The sequence below is a fragment of the Eumetopias jubatus genome, unplaced genomic scaffold (genome assembly GCF_037043125.1).
Source record: "Eumetopias jubatus isolate StellerSeaLion01/CBP00866 unplaced genomic scaffold, mEumJub1_p1.0 scaffold_1, whole genome shotgun sequence".
Lineage (NCBI taxonomy): Eukaryota > Metazoa > Chordata > Mammalia > Carnivora > Otariidae > Eumetopias > Eumetopias jubatus.
This window is the reverse complement of record NW_028274807.1, coordinates 151,029,469-151,045,637: the sequence shown is the minus strand read 5'-3', so window position 1 is coordinate 151,045,637 and position 16,169 is coordinate 151,029,469. Positions and strand designations below refer to the sequence as shown.

The 16,169-nt window shown below is 46.1% G+C and overlaps 1 protein-coding gene across 4 annotated transcripts in view; it reads left to right on the top strand.

Annotated features, from left to right (window-relative positions):
- STAC (SH3 and cysteine rich domain) overlaps positions 1–16,169 on the top strand; it is a 156,183-nt gene that overhangs the window by 52,678 nt on the left and 87,336 nt on the right. For all 4 annotated transcript variants that reach the window (XM_028107233.1, XM_028107232.1, XM_088021442.1 and 1 more), the window contains one exon: positions 5,550–5,829. In XM_028107233.1, coding sequence (XP_027963034.1) covers positions 5,550–5,829 — 280 coding nt within the window. The remainder of the gene's footprint in view (positions 1–5,549; positions 5,830–16,169) is intronic.

Below are 16,169 nucleotides of genomic sequence, written 5' to 3'. Positions count from 1 at the left end.
TCTCTCCCCGTATGGATCAACCATCTCATTCCCGGCTAAAGTCAACTGTTCCTCCAGTGCACCGGATCTCACCTCCTCCCATCTACTCGAGGACATCCCTCCAGCATTTCCGCACTCTCTTCTGCAACATCAGTTTAATAACATGCTGAACTAACTCCCATGCTGAAATAAAACCAGACCCGCCCTTCATGGTGCATCCCCTTTCCCTGGCACTATCCCCCTCTAGAGCAAAACTGCTTGTGCTCACCACCTGCATTCACTCCCCCCACCACCGCCATTTTTTCTTGAAATTTTGTCAGTTAGGTCTTCACCCCTACCACTTCACTGCATCTGCTACCATTAAATAAATGCCCCCTTCCCTCCTTGGGGCACCTGGGTGGCTCAGTCATTGAAGTGTCCAACTCTTGGTTTCGGCTCAGGTCATGATCTCAGGGTGATGAGACTGAGCCCTGCATCAGGCTCTGTGCTCAGCAGGGAGTCTGCTTGAGACTCTTTTCCTCTGCCTCTCCCTCCCCCTCTGTTCCTCACCCCCCCCATCTCTCTCTCAACTAAATAAACTAAAAAAAAAAAAAAAAAAAAAAAACTCCCAAAGACATTCCTCCTAGCCCTCACATTACTCGATGTATAGGCATTATTTGATGATGTGGGTTCTTCTCTCTTCCTTGAATCATTTTATTCCCAGAGCTTCCACTCCTTTCTCGCCAGTCGCTCCTTCTCAGATTCCTTTGTTTTTTTTCTTAATCATCTTGCCCTCAAAATATTTCCTTAATCTTCTTGACCTCCGGGTCTCCATCCTCAGAGCACTTCTCTTCAGTGTTCGCACTAACTACATAGTGATCTCATCAAGCCTCATAGCTGTAAGTACCATCAATGTCTTTGTGATTCCCACATGTATTTACCCAACTTGGACCCCTCACCTGAATTCCAAGGCCACATACCCAGCTCCACATGAATTCCACATAAGCATTTCAAACTTACTTTCCCCAACTCAACTCTTTATCCCCACCCCATTGCCCCACACCAACTTGCTTCTTCTCCAGGACTCTTCCTTTGAGTAAATGGTCCCTCCATCCATCCACTTGCTTAAGCCCAAAACCTTGAAATCATTCTTGAGTCCCCTCTTTCCATCATACTCCATATCCAATCCCTCAACAAGCCCATTTGGTTCTACCTTCATGCTGTACCCCATATTCAACCATTTTGTACTATAACTATGGCAGGCCAAGCCAAAATGGATTCTCCCTGGGATAATTGCAAGAGTCTCCAACTTGTCTCCGGGCTTCCGTCTTGCCCTCCTGGAGTCTGTTTTCCACAGAGCAGCCAGAGGAACCCTTTTAAAATTCTCTGCTCAAAACCATCACCCTTAGGATAAATTCCAAGGCCTTTGCCATGGCCTGCAAGGCCTGGCATGAAGCTGACCCTTGACTTCTCTGCCCCTTTTCTCCCTCAACCTTCTGCCCCAGGCACACCCACCTTGTCAGGGCCTTTGCCCATAGTTTCCCCCACTACCCACATTGTTCTTCTCCAAAGTAGCTCATGCCCTCACTTCTCATGTGTCTCTGCTCCAATGTCACCGTTCAGAGAAGGCTTCCTTGTCACTTTCTAAAGCCTGGCTCCACTTTTATTTCCTTCATGTCTCTTATCCTTACCCAAATTTATATTATATACATCTTTTATTATTTATTTACTTTCTATCTCCACCCACTAGACCTTAAAACCTTAAGGGGGGGGGGGTTTTCTTTTTTCCGCTGCTATAACCCCAAAGCCAAGGCCAATGCCTGGCTCATAGTAGTGACACAATAAATATTTATTGAATGAATTATTGAATGAATGAATGAATGATCTCTTACTCATCAGATCACTAGGATGATTACATGAATTAAAATATAGAGAGCAGTTTCTAGCACACGGCAAAGTACTTGAGAATATATGTTCCTTCTCCCATTATTATTATAAAAAAAATGGAGTTGGGTTGTGCCAATGTTGTCTGGAAGATCATTTTGTGACATCTGCTATTATCGGGGTTTGCTTCTATTTCTGTATTTTATATGTTCCCATCTGGCCTCTACTCTTTGGGGAATAATTAGAGAAAGTGTGTTCCTTTGAGCTCACTGCTCAGACTTTGTTTAACTTGTAGGCCTTTCTTTTAAGCTACCCACTTGAATAAGAAGTGTTACATTGACTTCCAAGGCAAATTCTCCAACTCTGTAGGCAGGCAGACTCTGAAAGTCTGACACAGTTTCCAGCCACATCCCACAGGACAAGGAAAATGCTACAGGTGTCTTGGCATCATGCTAAACTTCAAAGGAACACAGAATGCCATATATGGAAGTTTCTGAAGGCAGAAATAAAGCACACGAGCACAGGAGGGAGACCAGACTGGACGTAGGCCCCACCCCATGACCTTCCCTGGCCTAGCAACAGAGTCCACAGAGTCTGTCAGAGAAGCCTTAAAGGGAAGTCTGCTGCTCCCCTTTGATAAACAACTATGCTCCTTTTTTATTTTTAAGAAATTTGAAATATATAAAATAAGGGAAATAGCTCCCCAAAAAGCAGATTTGCTTTCTCACTGCACATCCCTTCCCACTCTCACTGTCCACCAAAAGTAGTTCTGTCCCCCTGAGGATGAAGAGTAAGCTCTCCTCCATTCCCTCTGCATCACCTGTCCATCACTGCCAGTGTGAAGAATGGGGGCTTAAAGGAAGGTAAATTTAATTCTGAACCCTGGGCTTGACTCACATGAGCTGTGTGACCTTGGGCAAGTCCCTTAACCTCCCTCAACCATTTCTCCAGGAGTAAAACAACAGTGTCTTCACTGGATGGTTGGGAAAATGAAGAAGGGTCACCTGGGGATGCACCTGCTATTATTATAATTAGGATAGGTGCTTCTGTTCTGCTTCTGAGACGAGAGTAGCCAATTTATTGAACCATCTGAACTCCATGACAGGATTTTATTTTTCTATATGATGATATTTGCTTTAATAAACCACCCTCGCCCTGGGTTGCCAAGCCCACAACAAAATCTTAGCAGATTCCTTAACTTCCTGGTCACTTTATTAAAATCTGTCCACAATAAAACTCTAGTCTTATCTATTTAAACCCCCCTTCCTCCAGCACCAGCCCAGCCAATAACTGGAAGGATGGGAAGTGAGGAAGGTCTGTTCTCCTTTATGGCTTTCTGGCCCTTACCCTGGTGTGGCTCTGTCTCAATGAGTGCTGTCTTGTTCCCGCTCTCACTTAGCTTTGCTGGAAATGGAGAGTCCTCTTCACAATAAATGCAGGGCTCCCAAGGACGCATGACCCTGCTCCCCTATATCAGTCAGGATAGGCTAGGTTATGGTACAGTAATGAACAACGCCAGAATAACTCACCAGCACCTCCTTCTCTTCCTTCTTTGGTGGCTACAGCGCCTCTGGTGGGTTTGGGCCATAGGGCAAAGGGAAAGAGACAGTGTTCTTGGCCAACCCACCATTTCTGACCTTTAAATATAGGGTGTTGCTGGTCTCTGGCTAATGATGCCTCATCGCTGGATAAGTGGAGCTCCTCTAGAGGAGGGCCCTAACAAGGCCTCCTCCCCAGATGGCTCCCTGAAGTGGGGAGCTGGCTTCACACAGCCACAGCCAACCTCACATGGGGAAAGAAGTAAAATCCAGCACATGGCAGGAAGGTGGGGAGAAGCAATGTATTGCTGTGTACACACAATAGATACCCAACTTAATGGTTTCAAACACCAATCATCTCTTTAGTTGATGGTTCTGTGGGCTTACGATTTGGATGGGACTCAGCTCGACAGTTCTTCTGGTTTCTTCTAGACCCTTATATTCCCTGCAGGGAAACAGGGTAGCTCTGCTTCGGTGGTCTTACTCATGTGATGGGAGGTGACTGGACTGTGTCTCTCATCATCCTTCAGGCTACATTGGGTTGGTTCATAAGGCAGTTTGGCAGGTTTCCAAGAGGGAGGACAAAGCATGCAAGGCATCTTGAGTTCTGGGCTTGGAACTGGCTTAAAATTGCTTCTGCCACCTTTTATTGGTCAAGTTGCCCAAATCAACAAGATCCAAGGAGTGTGGAAACATGCTACCTTTGATGGGTGGGGCTGCAAAGTTACATTGCAGAGGTGAATGGGGAAGGGTAATGGAGGAAAATTATAGCATTTTTGCAGTCTACCCCAAGCACAAAAGACCACATCTTCCTGGTCTTCTGAGGAAGAGGTTGGAGGGTTGATGCAGAGCTCATCTTATGTGTCCTGGAGAGGTATTTGACTACACTTGATGGGGGCCTTTATTAGACTCATGTGCTTAGCTCCTTTTTGTCTGCAGCTTTGGGTCAAAGACATTCCAGACAACAGGCAGAGTCCCCATGGATAGTCAATGACAAAAGGAAACTACCTTGAAGGTAAAGTGACCTGTTGCAGGTCATGCAGCTACTAAGTGCTTTATTCCTTTATCTGGGCAAAGGGAGAAGTATGCACAAAAGGAGTGGCAATGAGGAAGCATAGTAAATACCACAGACTTTCAAAGAGCCACTGTAGCTGGCGTGGACAGAGCAAGGTACATGTTGCTACAAGCTGTCATGGGGACGCAGAAGCTGCCAGTACCTGGAGCCCATGACAAGGAACTTTTCTTTAGATTTAAGAACAAAGGAAACCTTGTGAAGGATTTAAACATCAGGCTCACATGCTCACATCTGTATTTCCAAAAGATCCTGCTAGCTCCAGTAAGGAAGGCTGGATTGGTGGTGCAGCCTGGACCAAACCCAGACCTTTCAGTAATTAATTCTCCAAACCCAGGTTTTAATTCTTCATAAGTTGCAAGGCAAATGAGAAATGATCCAGTTTGCCACGGCCAAAAACAAGCAGCAAGGCAGGGAGAAGAGCAGAGAAAGTCAAACAAGTAATCTCACGCCGTGTCCTCTGCAAACACGCACACATTCGCGTGTGCACACACACATACACACACACACACACACACACACACGCACACATTACTCATCCATAAGCTTCAGACCCAAGTAGGTTTGAGAGTTTCTGGTTCCTGTTCTGTGGATAGTTCACCCAGATGGATTCGGGGCAGACAGTGGCCTCTTCTGCTTTGCCATGTAGAGAGACAAGTAGCTGCTAAGTGACCATCAGAGAGAAAGACTGGCAGAGGCTCTGGCATGGCAGACACAGCCATTGAGCCCAGAAGATCATACACTTAATATTTCCAATGATTCCAATTCAAAAGGCAAATGGTGTCAAAAGTTCAATGTCATGGGACTCTTTGACAGCACATTGGTAGGACCTCAAGGAGGCGGGGAGGAGGAGCAGGGGCAGAAGCAAAGGCACCTTGGGGCCTCTCTGAGCAGTCTGGCTCAGCACGGGATGGAGAAGGGACTGCCACATACCCTTTAGGCACTGACCTTGCCCACCCACACAGGGACACATTGTGTGCCCAAGGAGGGGCAGAGGGTGTCAGCTGGAACAGTGCAGTGCCTGGAGCAGACCTCAACCCCCCCAGCGTGAGTCTGCATGATTGATCGTAAGAGAGTGTTCTGTCATTGCATTGCAGCTCCAGAAACTAAAACGATCACTTTCTTTCAAGACCAAAAGTTTACGGAGCAAAAGCGCTGACAACTTCTTCCAGAGAACCAACAGCGACGTGAAGCTGCAGGCGGACATGCTGGCTGAGGTCAGCCCCAGCTCCAGCCCACTCCCCACCTCTGGAAGCCTGACATCCACACCCACCAGGACCGGCCTGCACCCAGGGGCTGGCGTCAAGGCCCACGCCTTTCAGGAGCATATCTTCAAGAAGCCCACTTTCTGTGATGTCTGCAACCATATGATCGTGGGTAAGGCCTCCCCCACCCCTACCTCCAGTTCCCCGCGCCCCCGGGAAGGGCAAGTGAGAGTTGTGTAGCCCAAGTCCAGGCTCCAGGACAGATTCTGAGCCTCAGAGATGTACATGAGGGCAGGTTGTTCAGGAATGTTCTGGAGAACAATAGCTGCGCACAGGGAAGGGAAAGCAGGACTGGGCAGAGGGAGAAGTTGGATGGTGATACAGTTGCACCTTCAGCTAATCCCCAAGGAGCCCTGGACAGTCATCTGCATTGAGGCTAGAGGTCTGGGACTTTGTACCCCCGCATCACCTCTCACTGTGTATAGGCAGCCCCTGGGGAGAGGGCCTAATCCTGGACATAGCAGCTCTTTTCAGCCAAGGGCAGTAGGCAGAGGGGGAATCAGTGGGAGGCAACCAAGATGCTGGGCAGGTGGGCATAGAATGCTTCGGTACCGTGGGGGGACCTGAGTGACACATCACAGCATCCACTACAGGGTGCATGGCGCTGTCTGTCTGCGGTAGCCTGCAGGGGGCATCTGTGGCTGGGTGAACTGTAGGGGAATGACCCAGACAGACAGGCGTGGGAGGGACGATTCTGGGGGAGGCACTGAACTGGGCAGGAAAGGTGATTGAGCCACCATTACAAGTCTGGACCTGGCACGGACTCACTCACGGTACCTCAGAGAAATGGGGGCAGGCTGAGAGTCTTAGGGGTTGTGCCCAGATGATGAAAATGATCCATAGAATGTCCCAGCTACAAGGAGAAAGTAGGCCATTCAGAGCCACCCGCACAGAAAGTCCACAGTTCATACTCTTCTGCCTTTCCTGTGTCAGGAACCCAGTGACCAAACAGACAGAGGAAATCATAAAAGCAATTTGGGTGAGATTCAGAGTGAGTTTAAACCAGTTGTTTCAAGAGCAGCAGTAAATCCTGATAATTGACCAGTGGCCACAAAACACAGGCCTGTGTTTGCTCTCAGGGGGCGTGAGGATGTAACCTCCCCCCCCCCCCCCCCCAGTTAGGAGAAGTTAAAGGGTATCACGACTGGAAACGAGGTTGAAAAATGAAAAATGCAGGGCTGATCCAGATCCAGATGTGGGCTGTATTCCCGAGATGGCGCTGACCCTCCAGAAGTGTAGCCCATCGAATTCCTGGAGCGCCTGGAAGCACCCTGAGACCTTCCCCACCTTGTGGATCCCGCTTACACAGCGTCCGGTTTGGCATGAATGCTTCAGGGAAGGACACTTTTAAGATCAAGTCAGGCCCAGGGCCCAGCAAGGCCCCGGGGAAAAGCCAGTATGCCCTCTAGTCTCATCTTCCAGCTCCTCTACCCTGACACATACCTGACACACACCATCCAGCCCCACCATTTCCCCTCCAGGACCAGCTTCCTATAGCCTGGCATCTCTTCTGAGGCTGACTGTTGTCTCAGGCCAGATTCCCTAGAAGCAGAGCCTGAGCAGGGAGTTGGGTTCACGTGATAGGTTGAGGGGGCGCTCTCAGGAGAAGGGAGAGGGAGGAAGCGGATTGGGGCAGGGAAGTTGCTGAATACGAAAGTGGTCTCAGTGGGAGTCTCACTTCAGCCAGCTCTGGAGGAGCACGGGCGCATGGGTCGCACAGCTGGTCCTTCCTTGAGGCCAGCCTTTCGTAGCCTACTCTCTGTGGGCCTCCCTCCTCCTCCCACGACGGAGGCCCTTTCAGAACCCCCTGGGCCAAGTGGCTCATGTTGTGTTGAAGGCAATTTTCTGGAGAAAGGGGTAGCTGTGAGTCATTAGCAGCCAGTACACACACCTCCGGTGTATTAGTGGCTTTTTGCTACTGTGACAGAGTATCACAAACTTGGTGGGTTAAAACAACGCAGATTCATTATCTTATAGTTCTGGACACTGAAAGTCCACAGTGGGTCTCACTGGGCTAAAATCAGGGCATCAGGAGCTCCATTCCTTCCTGGAGGCTCTAAGGGAGAATATACGTTCTTGCCTTCTCCAGCTTCTACAGACGGCCCCCACCTTGGCTTGTGGCCCCTTCTGTGTTCAAAGTTATAATGGCAGGTTGCATCTTTCTCACACCGCCCTCTCCCTGGTCCTGACTCTCCCTCTTGCACCCACCTGGATAATCTTTCCATCTCAAGGCCACCTGATTAGCAACCTTACTCCCTTCTGCAACCTCAATTTTCCCTTGCTTTGTAACATAACATGTTCTTTGGTTCCGGGGATTAAGAGGTGGACACCTTTAGGGGGCCATCCCTCCGCCTGTGCACACGCAGTAGGGGTATCTGGGCAGAGCATTGACAGTGTCCACCACAACAATAGAAGAAAACTCTGGTTGAAGATCACAGGACTGGCCTCTGTTGATTCCTTTCCATCCTGTCTTTGAGGCCAATCATGTGATTGTGGCACTCTGATGGCTTTCACACAGTTGATGGCTGTGTCATGTCACATGGTGAGAGGCATTTCATTCGGAGTGGGCCAAGAGGCACCTTTCTGTTCAGTGCACAGAGTGGGGACAATGCTGACCCATGTTTTGCTCGTGGCTACTCCCATGACATAATTAGCCTTTCCCTTTCCAGATAAAACAATGTAAGGGAGTGAGGATAGTAGAAAGACCATGTGCATGGAATCAGGCTGGACTTGAACCCCATGCAGCTGTGTGACTGAGTGCCAGTGACTCACCTTCTCTGAGCCTGTGTCCTCATTTTATATGGAGATGATAATACCACCCTCAGGGGTTTTGAATGGATTAGTGAACTGGCAGAGGGGAGGTACCAGGCATGAGTAGGCTCTCAGTAAAGGGAGCCCAGTGGAGTTGGTATTATCACCATCATTATTAGAGGAGAAAATAGTCATTACTCTCCTGAAGCAGAGAAATATATTCAGAGGATAAACCGAATTAGTTTTACAGAAAAAGAAATTAAACTTAATAGGCATAAATAATGGGGAAAAAATAACATCCAGGTAACAAGAAGTAATTAGTCCCTCATGTACATGGCAGTGTTTTAGGTACATGTCAAAGATTGTCTATAATTCTGCATTTCATATTTTATGAGGGACATGAAGAAGCAGGTAGGTGTCTGGAAGAGAGTGATTAGAATGGTGAGTGGGGTGTCAAAATAAAAGAATGAGGAATCTCTGGGAGTTTGGCGTGGAAAAGATTTAGGATGTGCAGTTGTGTTTGAAAGTACCATGTTGGAAGAGTTAAGAGACTCATGCAATGTGGCTTTAGAGGGGAGGGTTGGGAACAAGGGATAAAGTTAAAAGGCAAATTTCAGTGAGAATATAACCACTTAAGCCATGCACTTGACTGAATGAATGGCTTTCCTTGTGAGTAGTGCGTGGTTTAACTTGTGTCAGGCAGAGGTCATCTGAAGGTCTTTTCTTCCTTAATTATCTGATAGTCTTTGAAATGTTTGTGCTTCCGAAAGAAGCCAACGTCTGTCATCACTGAACTGGGATATATCAGTGGTTTCCAGTATGGCCAGGAAGGTGGGATCCTGTCATTCCCTTCACCCTTGGCCAAGACCCAGTTAAGGGGTGGGATGTTCAAACGGGGAAGCAACGTCTGCCCATCTAGCGACCATAAACACAAGGACTGTCCTCATCTTTGGAAAACCGTATTCTATTCACACTCACTTTCTAGTCATGGTCATTCACGCTCTTCCTGTGACCAAGCCCCATTTTGGATCAGTGTTTGCATCACTCACTGCTTCCATAGTATTGCTGGGTAGCGAGTGCTCTCGAGCCCCAGCACTTAGAGTAGCTTTCTTCGACCCTTAGTCAGGCTTCCTTGGATCAGCTGGGGTTGGGCTGCTATCACATGTTCTATTGCTCATCTCTTACCCTTTCCTTGGACAAGTGGGTTAGCCGGGGTGTGCTCTTCCCACGGCAAGGACAAGGGGAAGCATACCGAGCTTTTAAGGCCTCAGATAGGAGGTGGCATGCATTCCTCCAGAGTGTGGGTGGGCCCAGCCCATGACAAGGGGTGGAGAACTACACCTCCAGTAGCAGGGACTGCAGAGCCACCGGACAAAAGACACGGGTATGGGGAGGGGTGAAGTTGGGGTCAATCATCCAACCTACTGCAGTACTGAGGGTGATCTCTGGATCATTGAAACTTTTTTGTTGGGTAGATGGCACCAAGTCTTGGGTCTGTCCCACCCTTCCACTCCACTTCTCCATCTGGAAGTGATGCCTCGAATCTGACTGCGAGCGTGGTGGGAAGAGGGTCTCATGTCCTGTGCTCGGGATATGGAGGCAGCTTGGCCGCCAAGCTCATTTTCCTGTCTGCCTAGCTGTCTTCCAAGTCTGCTGCGTCACTTTCAATTCCCTATAAATTCCCACCAGGCCTTTTCAAGGCAAGGCTATTCATAACCCTTAAATAGGTGATGATGTGTCTCTATTTTAAATCTCACCGTGACGAGTGTGAAAAGACAAAGGAACGTGTGTTTTTAAAATGAGTAACAGAAATGAGTTTGCCTCTGAGGAATGTCACAATCATTATCCTGCGGGGGCGGGGGGCTTAGAAACTTCTCAAGTACCAGCCGCAATTTCGAAGGACTCCATTTTGAAAATCACAAAAAAGATGCACCCTGTGCTAAAGAGAACCTTACTCTATCTTCCCCCTTATTAGAATTAAATTTATATCCTAGCTGCCATTTTATCTTTAAAAAGACAGAAGGGGGAAAAAAAAGTCAGCCAGGCACTCTGCTCTTTTCAAAGATGAAAGTGAAGGAAAGCAAGCAGGCTCCTTCTAGGAAAGAGGAAGGAGACTTAGTGAAGAGTTCTGTGTGAGGTGGGAGGAAAGGGGACAGAAAGGAGGTGAAAAGAGCAAGCAATGTGTGAAGCAGAGACTGGCAAATGTCCTAACTTCCCAAAAGGAGGCAGGGGTCACGCTTGTCAGTGATCCCAGAGCACAGTTGATATGCCCTCCTTCCCTTTCCCTGCTCTTCAAACTTAGCCTCCTGTCTCCACAGGTATTACCTGCAGATTCCCTTCCTTCAAGCGCCAGCTCTTCATATCCCAAGTTCTAGGGAAATACCACCTGCTGCTATCCCCTAAGAGTGACATTTTAGAAAATATATGTGAGCAGTTTTTGTTTTCCTTTCAACTGAGAACCAAAGGTTATACAATGATGGCCAAGAAAAGTCAAAAGTCATGTGTAAGGTTCCTAGATTGATGGATGTTTGTTTAAAAATAAAAGGAATCTGGCGTTCTCACTGTCTAGGATTTCTGAGTTGGAATGGACACACAGAGTTGGGTTGACAGAGCCTCACATTTGTTCCTCGCCTGACTGCCTGGGCCCTAAAGCTGGAAAAGCTACACATTTGCCACAAGAAAGTGACCAAGAAAAGTAGACCAGGACCCCAGTCTCATTCCCTGGCTCTAAGTTTCTAATTTCTTCAGCTCTTTCGCTCTATAACTCATTCCCTGTTGCCAGCTTCGCCCTTGCCTTTGGATTTGCACCTCCCCCACCAGTGTGGCCCCCCAGACCCTTGGGTTGAGCAGGCACTGTGGCAGGCTCTTCTGTAAGTCTAATCTTGCCTCCAGGATATGGCTACCCCTTATGATAACCTCCTCAGACTGTCCCTTTCCAGAAAACTTAGCTATGCAAGCCATAGCTTGCATAGAGAGAGACACGGAGAGACAAATAGACAGGTGTACCTCAGCCCCAGTGTTGAAATTCCCAGCCTTTGAGTCAAGAGGACTGAAGAACCAGTCTTAGGCTAGGAGAATCCTCCTGGCTTGATGGGCATCCTTTATCCAGCAAGCAGATCCACTCTTCCAATCCTTAAGCCTTGGCGATGTGGACTGTTATGGGTGGGGACTCCTTTTCATTGTACATCAACTTAAACGTATTTCTTCTATGGCACCCTCATTTCAGGAGAGCATTGAATTTGCTTGTGGTAATCTGCCTCTCCTTGAAATTTCAGAGACTTGAACAAGCCAACATGGACTATTAATATAACTGACTCAATGTCTGAGTCTACTCCATCAATTAAGGAGGTTTTTCCAAAGGACTCCATTCCACTTACTGTCAGATACATTGTTTCCATAACGATTTTTAAATTAACTACATGTTCTTAGTTAGCATCCACTTAGAAGACAGCATATTAAATGGGCTCATATTTTCTAAACAAATATTTAGCAAAACAGCTGGATTTCATTGCTTACAGTTTCAAGTTGCTTACAGAGTCACTGCATGAAGAATCATTTGCTTTCAAACTCTCCAAGTGGCAACCACAGAGGGAAGTAATAATGACTTTGTTTTAGGTCCGCATCCCTAAAACAGAGCTTGAGATAGAGATCCTTGTGAAAGTGGTTTATTGTGGGGCGTGCCCTCAGGAAAGGATTCAGATTCTGCTGCTCTCAGCAGAAGAGGCAGGGGAAGGAGCCAAGCAAGGATGTGCCCTCAGTTGGAGTTGGCTTCAAACTGATACCACCCGTGGGGAGCTCTGGGACACAGACTGCTATTACCTAGTAGTCCCACCTTGAGATGAGGGGGCCGGCCTGTATCTCCTGTCATTCAGTCTTTAGAACGGTTTATTCTCTGAGCAAAGAGCACCTGTGAGCCATTAGCAGCCCAAAGTCACAACATCAGCATGATAAACCAGATCTGGACAAGGCACCAGCAGCATCATGACATCTGTAAACGTAGATGTAATATAAAAACATCCTCCATTATGAATGAATATAAAATGCAGAGGGACCTTGGCATTGTTGTACCAATAACATTGTGTTACTAATATAATGAATGGTAATATGGTAACATTATAAGATGAGGAAATATTACATTACACTGAGTCCAGGACCTTTCTGCTATGCTCTTGTTTGACCATTAGTTTAACTGTTTTTTGACCTCATCTGATTGCTCAGAAAAGCCATAAAACCTTAACCAAACCCTGAATAGAAAAAAAAAATCATACACACACACATACATATGTACATAAAACTAAAAAGGCAGTGTTTGCTCACCAATGAAGTTGTCTCTTGATGGGAAAGGCCAAACAGAAATCAAGGGGAATATTGAAAAGCAAATGTCAAATCTGTGTATTCTCAGAATAGAACTAAAACTCTGAGGTGCCATCAATCACTTAGCCAGACAATTGTTTTAGAAGCTGTACAGCTAATAGATAAGAAAATACAAATACTCTCTAGAACCTTTTTCTTAAGTTTCAAATAGATCCTTTCCTTTGGGTCATGGTATGTATCCATGTTGAAATGCAGTACCCAGACCTCAGTGCTTTGTCAGAGAGGATTGTTCACCTCTGGTGTCTTAACTGCTTCAAAGTAGCACTAACTTAACTGCTACTTTTCTGTAGAGGACAGAATGGTAGTATAATGCCCAGTTCCAAAGAGGTAATTCTTTGTATTCTTTGCTCAGCTGACCTGCGTGAGAGAATCCTGTTGACTCTAGTAACAGAAAGTCAATAAAACTAGCGCACAGGCGGGGTAAGGAGATTGTGACCCTACCAGAGGAGGAATGTTTGCAGGACGTGGCGATGTTTGGCATGGAGAAGACTTTGGGGAACGTGGTCAGTGTCCTCAAACAGCTAAACAGATCTCATCTAGAAGAGGGTTTAAACTCACCCAGGGTCCCAAGTGCCCAATGATGGAAGACTTTAAAAGGGAGAGCTTCTAAAAATAATTCCAGAAGCTCTACAGACTTGGGGAGTGGGGGATTTTCCACAATAAAGTATATGTTTGGAAAATGCTGTACACCGTATTCCCTTTGGATATTGACAGCACACATTAGCATTTTGAAGTCCCGCTATTCTGAAAACTACCGAGTGTTATCAGTGGAGAACAGACAGTGGATCAAATGGATTATAACTACAGAGTTCTCTCTCTCAACATCTACTTTTCCTTAATTCCACTTGGCTGTTGTTTAACAGTTTTGGGGTTGTACCTCTTTAGTGTACATAATTCAGAGAGCCTTTTCAATGCTTACAAAGGCAAATTCATTAAAGAGTTATTAAGACTTCAATTCAGGTCCAGTGTTCTCAGAGAACATCGCACCCCAGTGCCTTTCAAGGAAAGGGGCACAAAATACTTTTAAGCTAGCGTCTTCTGTCAGCTTCCTAAAATGTGATGCCTGCCGCCAGATGCTAAGGATTTTATGAAATCTCTCACTGGAAATTCCTTACATGAGAAAGTAATCCACATTCCTTCCAGCAAAGACTGAGCAGAAATGGATGCTGGTGGGCTCCAGGAAAGGAGGTTTTTTGGAGTTTCACACAGAAGTAGAAGAAACTAAGGTCTAAGGGCTAGTGTTGAGCCCTGGAGCATCACAGGGGGCCTGCACATCATCACCTTTTTAAAATGTAAAGATCCTTGACCAGAGAGAAGATACGGCAAGAGGAGGTAGGTGGAGAGGATGTCACCATATTTCTCACCACCCTCCCTCAGACATCCTACCCCCTGGGGAAGGTCCTAATAAGTGTTTTTGGAGCCCATTTTCAGTGTGCTGACATTTTGCCATTCCTTCTGGAACATCTAAATGCCCTTCTTTCCTGCTTCTCTCCATCAATTCTGGTCCCAAATCTATCCAGACCCAGCTACAGTGCTTCCTCGAGTTCTTTGGTGACCACTGTATCTCTGAACTTGCGTATCATTCCTCAAACAGACTAGACGTTGGTAAGCAACTTGAAGACATGACCAGGTCTCATTTATGTGCCCGTTCCCATGGCAGCTAGCACACACCCTGCACACGCTGAGTATTTAGAAAATGGTAGTTTGTGGGTGGGAAAAAGACCAGTCTGCCCTCAAATACCAACCAACAGAGATAGAAGCCAACTAAAAACAAAATGGGAGGGACGCTTGGGTGGCTCAGTTGGTTAAGCATCCGCCTCTGGCTCAGGTCATGATCCCAGGATCCTTGGATTGAGCCCCATGTCAGGCTCCCTGCTCAGCGGGGAGTCTGCTTCTCCCTCCCCCTCTCTCTATCCCTCCCCCTACTCATGCTCTCCTTCTCTCAAATAAATAAATAAAATCTCTTAAAAAAATAGGGGAAGAACATGGAAAATTCCTAATCGCCCTGAAAGTTATTTCCAGGTATATTAAGGCTCCAGCCTGCCTAAAAGGAAGCTTGACACAGAAGCCCTATTTCCTCCTCCGTGATCTTCCTCTTCATTTCCCCTTCGTGTCGCATATTTTAACACAGCGTTACTCAGTGCACAAAGGGTCATAACAGGGATATCTTCTTCATTTCAAATTCTATCCAGATACAAATAGAGTGCCATCCCATTCTGTCTAATACTAGTGTCCTGAACTCCCACTGTTATAGTCATACTTCCACCTTAGTTTGGTTTTTGTTTTATATTTGCCTTTATCTACTTTTGACTTTAAACGTTTTTGGTCATGTTATCTAAATGCTGCTTTTGCGAATAAACATAATTGGATTTTAGATTTCCTTTATTCCCCAACCTGAATTTTTATTCTAAAATAAAAGAGATTTATGGATTCGCATTCATTGTTATGAGTGAAATATTTGCCTTTCCTTCTTAAAGGAAGGGAAACGAGAAACTATTACTATGTAGTTTCTATTTCGTGTTTTCTGTGTCCTTCCATTTCACGTGTGTATGTGCGTGTGTGTGTTAGTCATGTGTGATTTGTGTGTTCTTTCCTTTTATAACCTCCTGTGTTTTGGAAGATATATAATATACTCTTCTCCTACTGATTACTTTTGAGTAAACACTCTTTATTCTACATTTGTCAAGTTATTAAAAAGTAAAAATAAATCTGGCATTTTGATTTCTCTATTATTCCAGATAACTTACCAAATCTTTTTTTAAAGATTTATTTATTTATTTTAGTGAGAGAGAGAGTGAGCATGAGGGGAAGGAGCAGACGGAGAGGGAGAGAGAAACCCGAGCAGACTACATGCTGAGCATGGAGCCCAACATGGGGCTTGATCTCACAACCCCGAGATCACTACCTGAGCTGAAACCAAGAGTTGGACACCTAACCGACTGTGCCACCCAGGCGCCCCATAACTTACCAAGCTTTTAACCCTGACTCAAGTATGCCACTCTTGTTAATTCAGACTTTTATTGTTATTCCAATGTTTTACAAGTCAGACCTTTGAGAATAAATATTAATTTAGATATACATTTTATAATAAGATTTATACATCTATTTAGACATTTCTAGTTTTAACTGATTTCAGTATTTACCCCCTATTCCATTGTTACATAACATCTCTATTCTTCAGCTCTTGTTTGTTTCTTGGTTGTTCAGTGTATATTTTCACTACCAAAAGCATATGGGAGTGAATTGCCAGGGGCCCCACTTGCTTGGCTAATGAATCTCTTGCAGATTGGGGCAGATTGGTGAGCAACTCAGCGCTTCTTGCAGTTT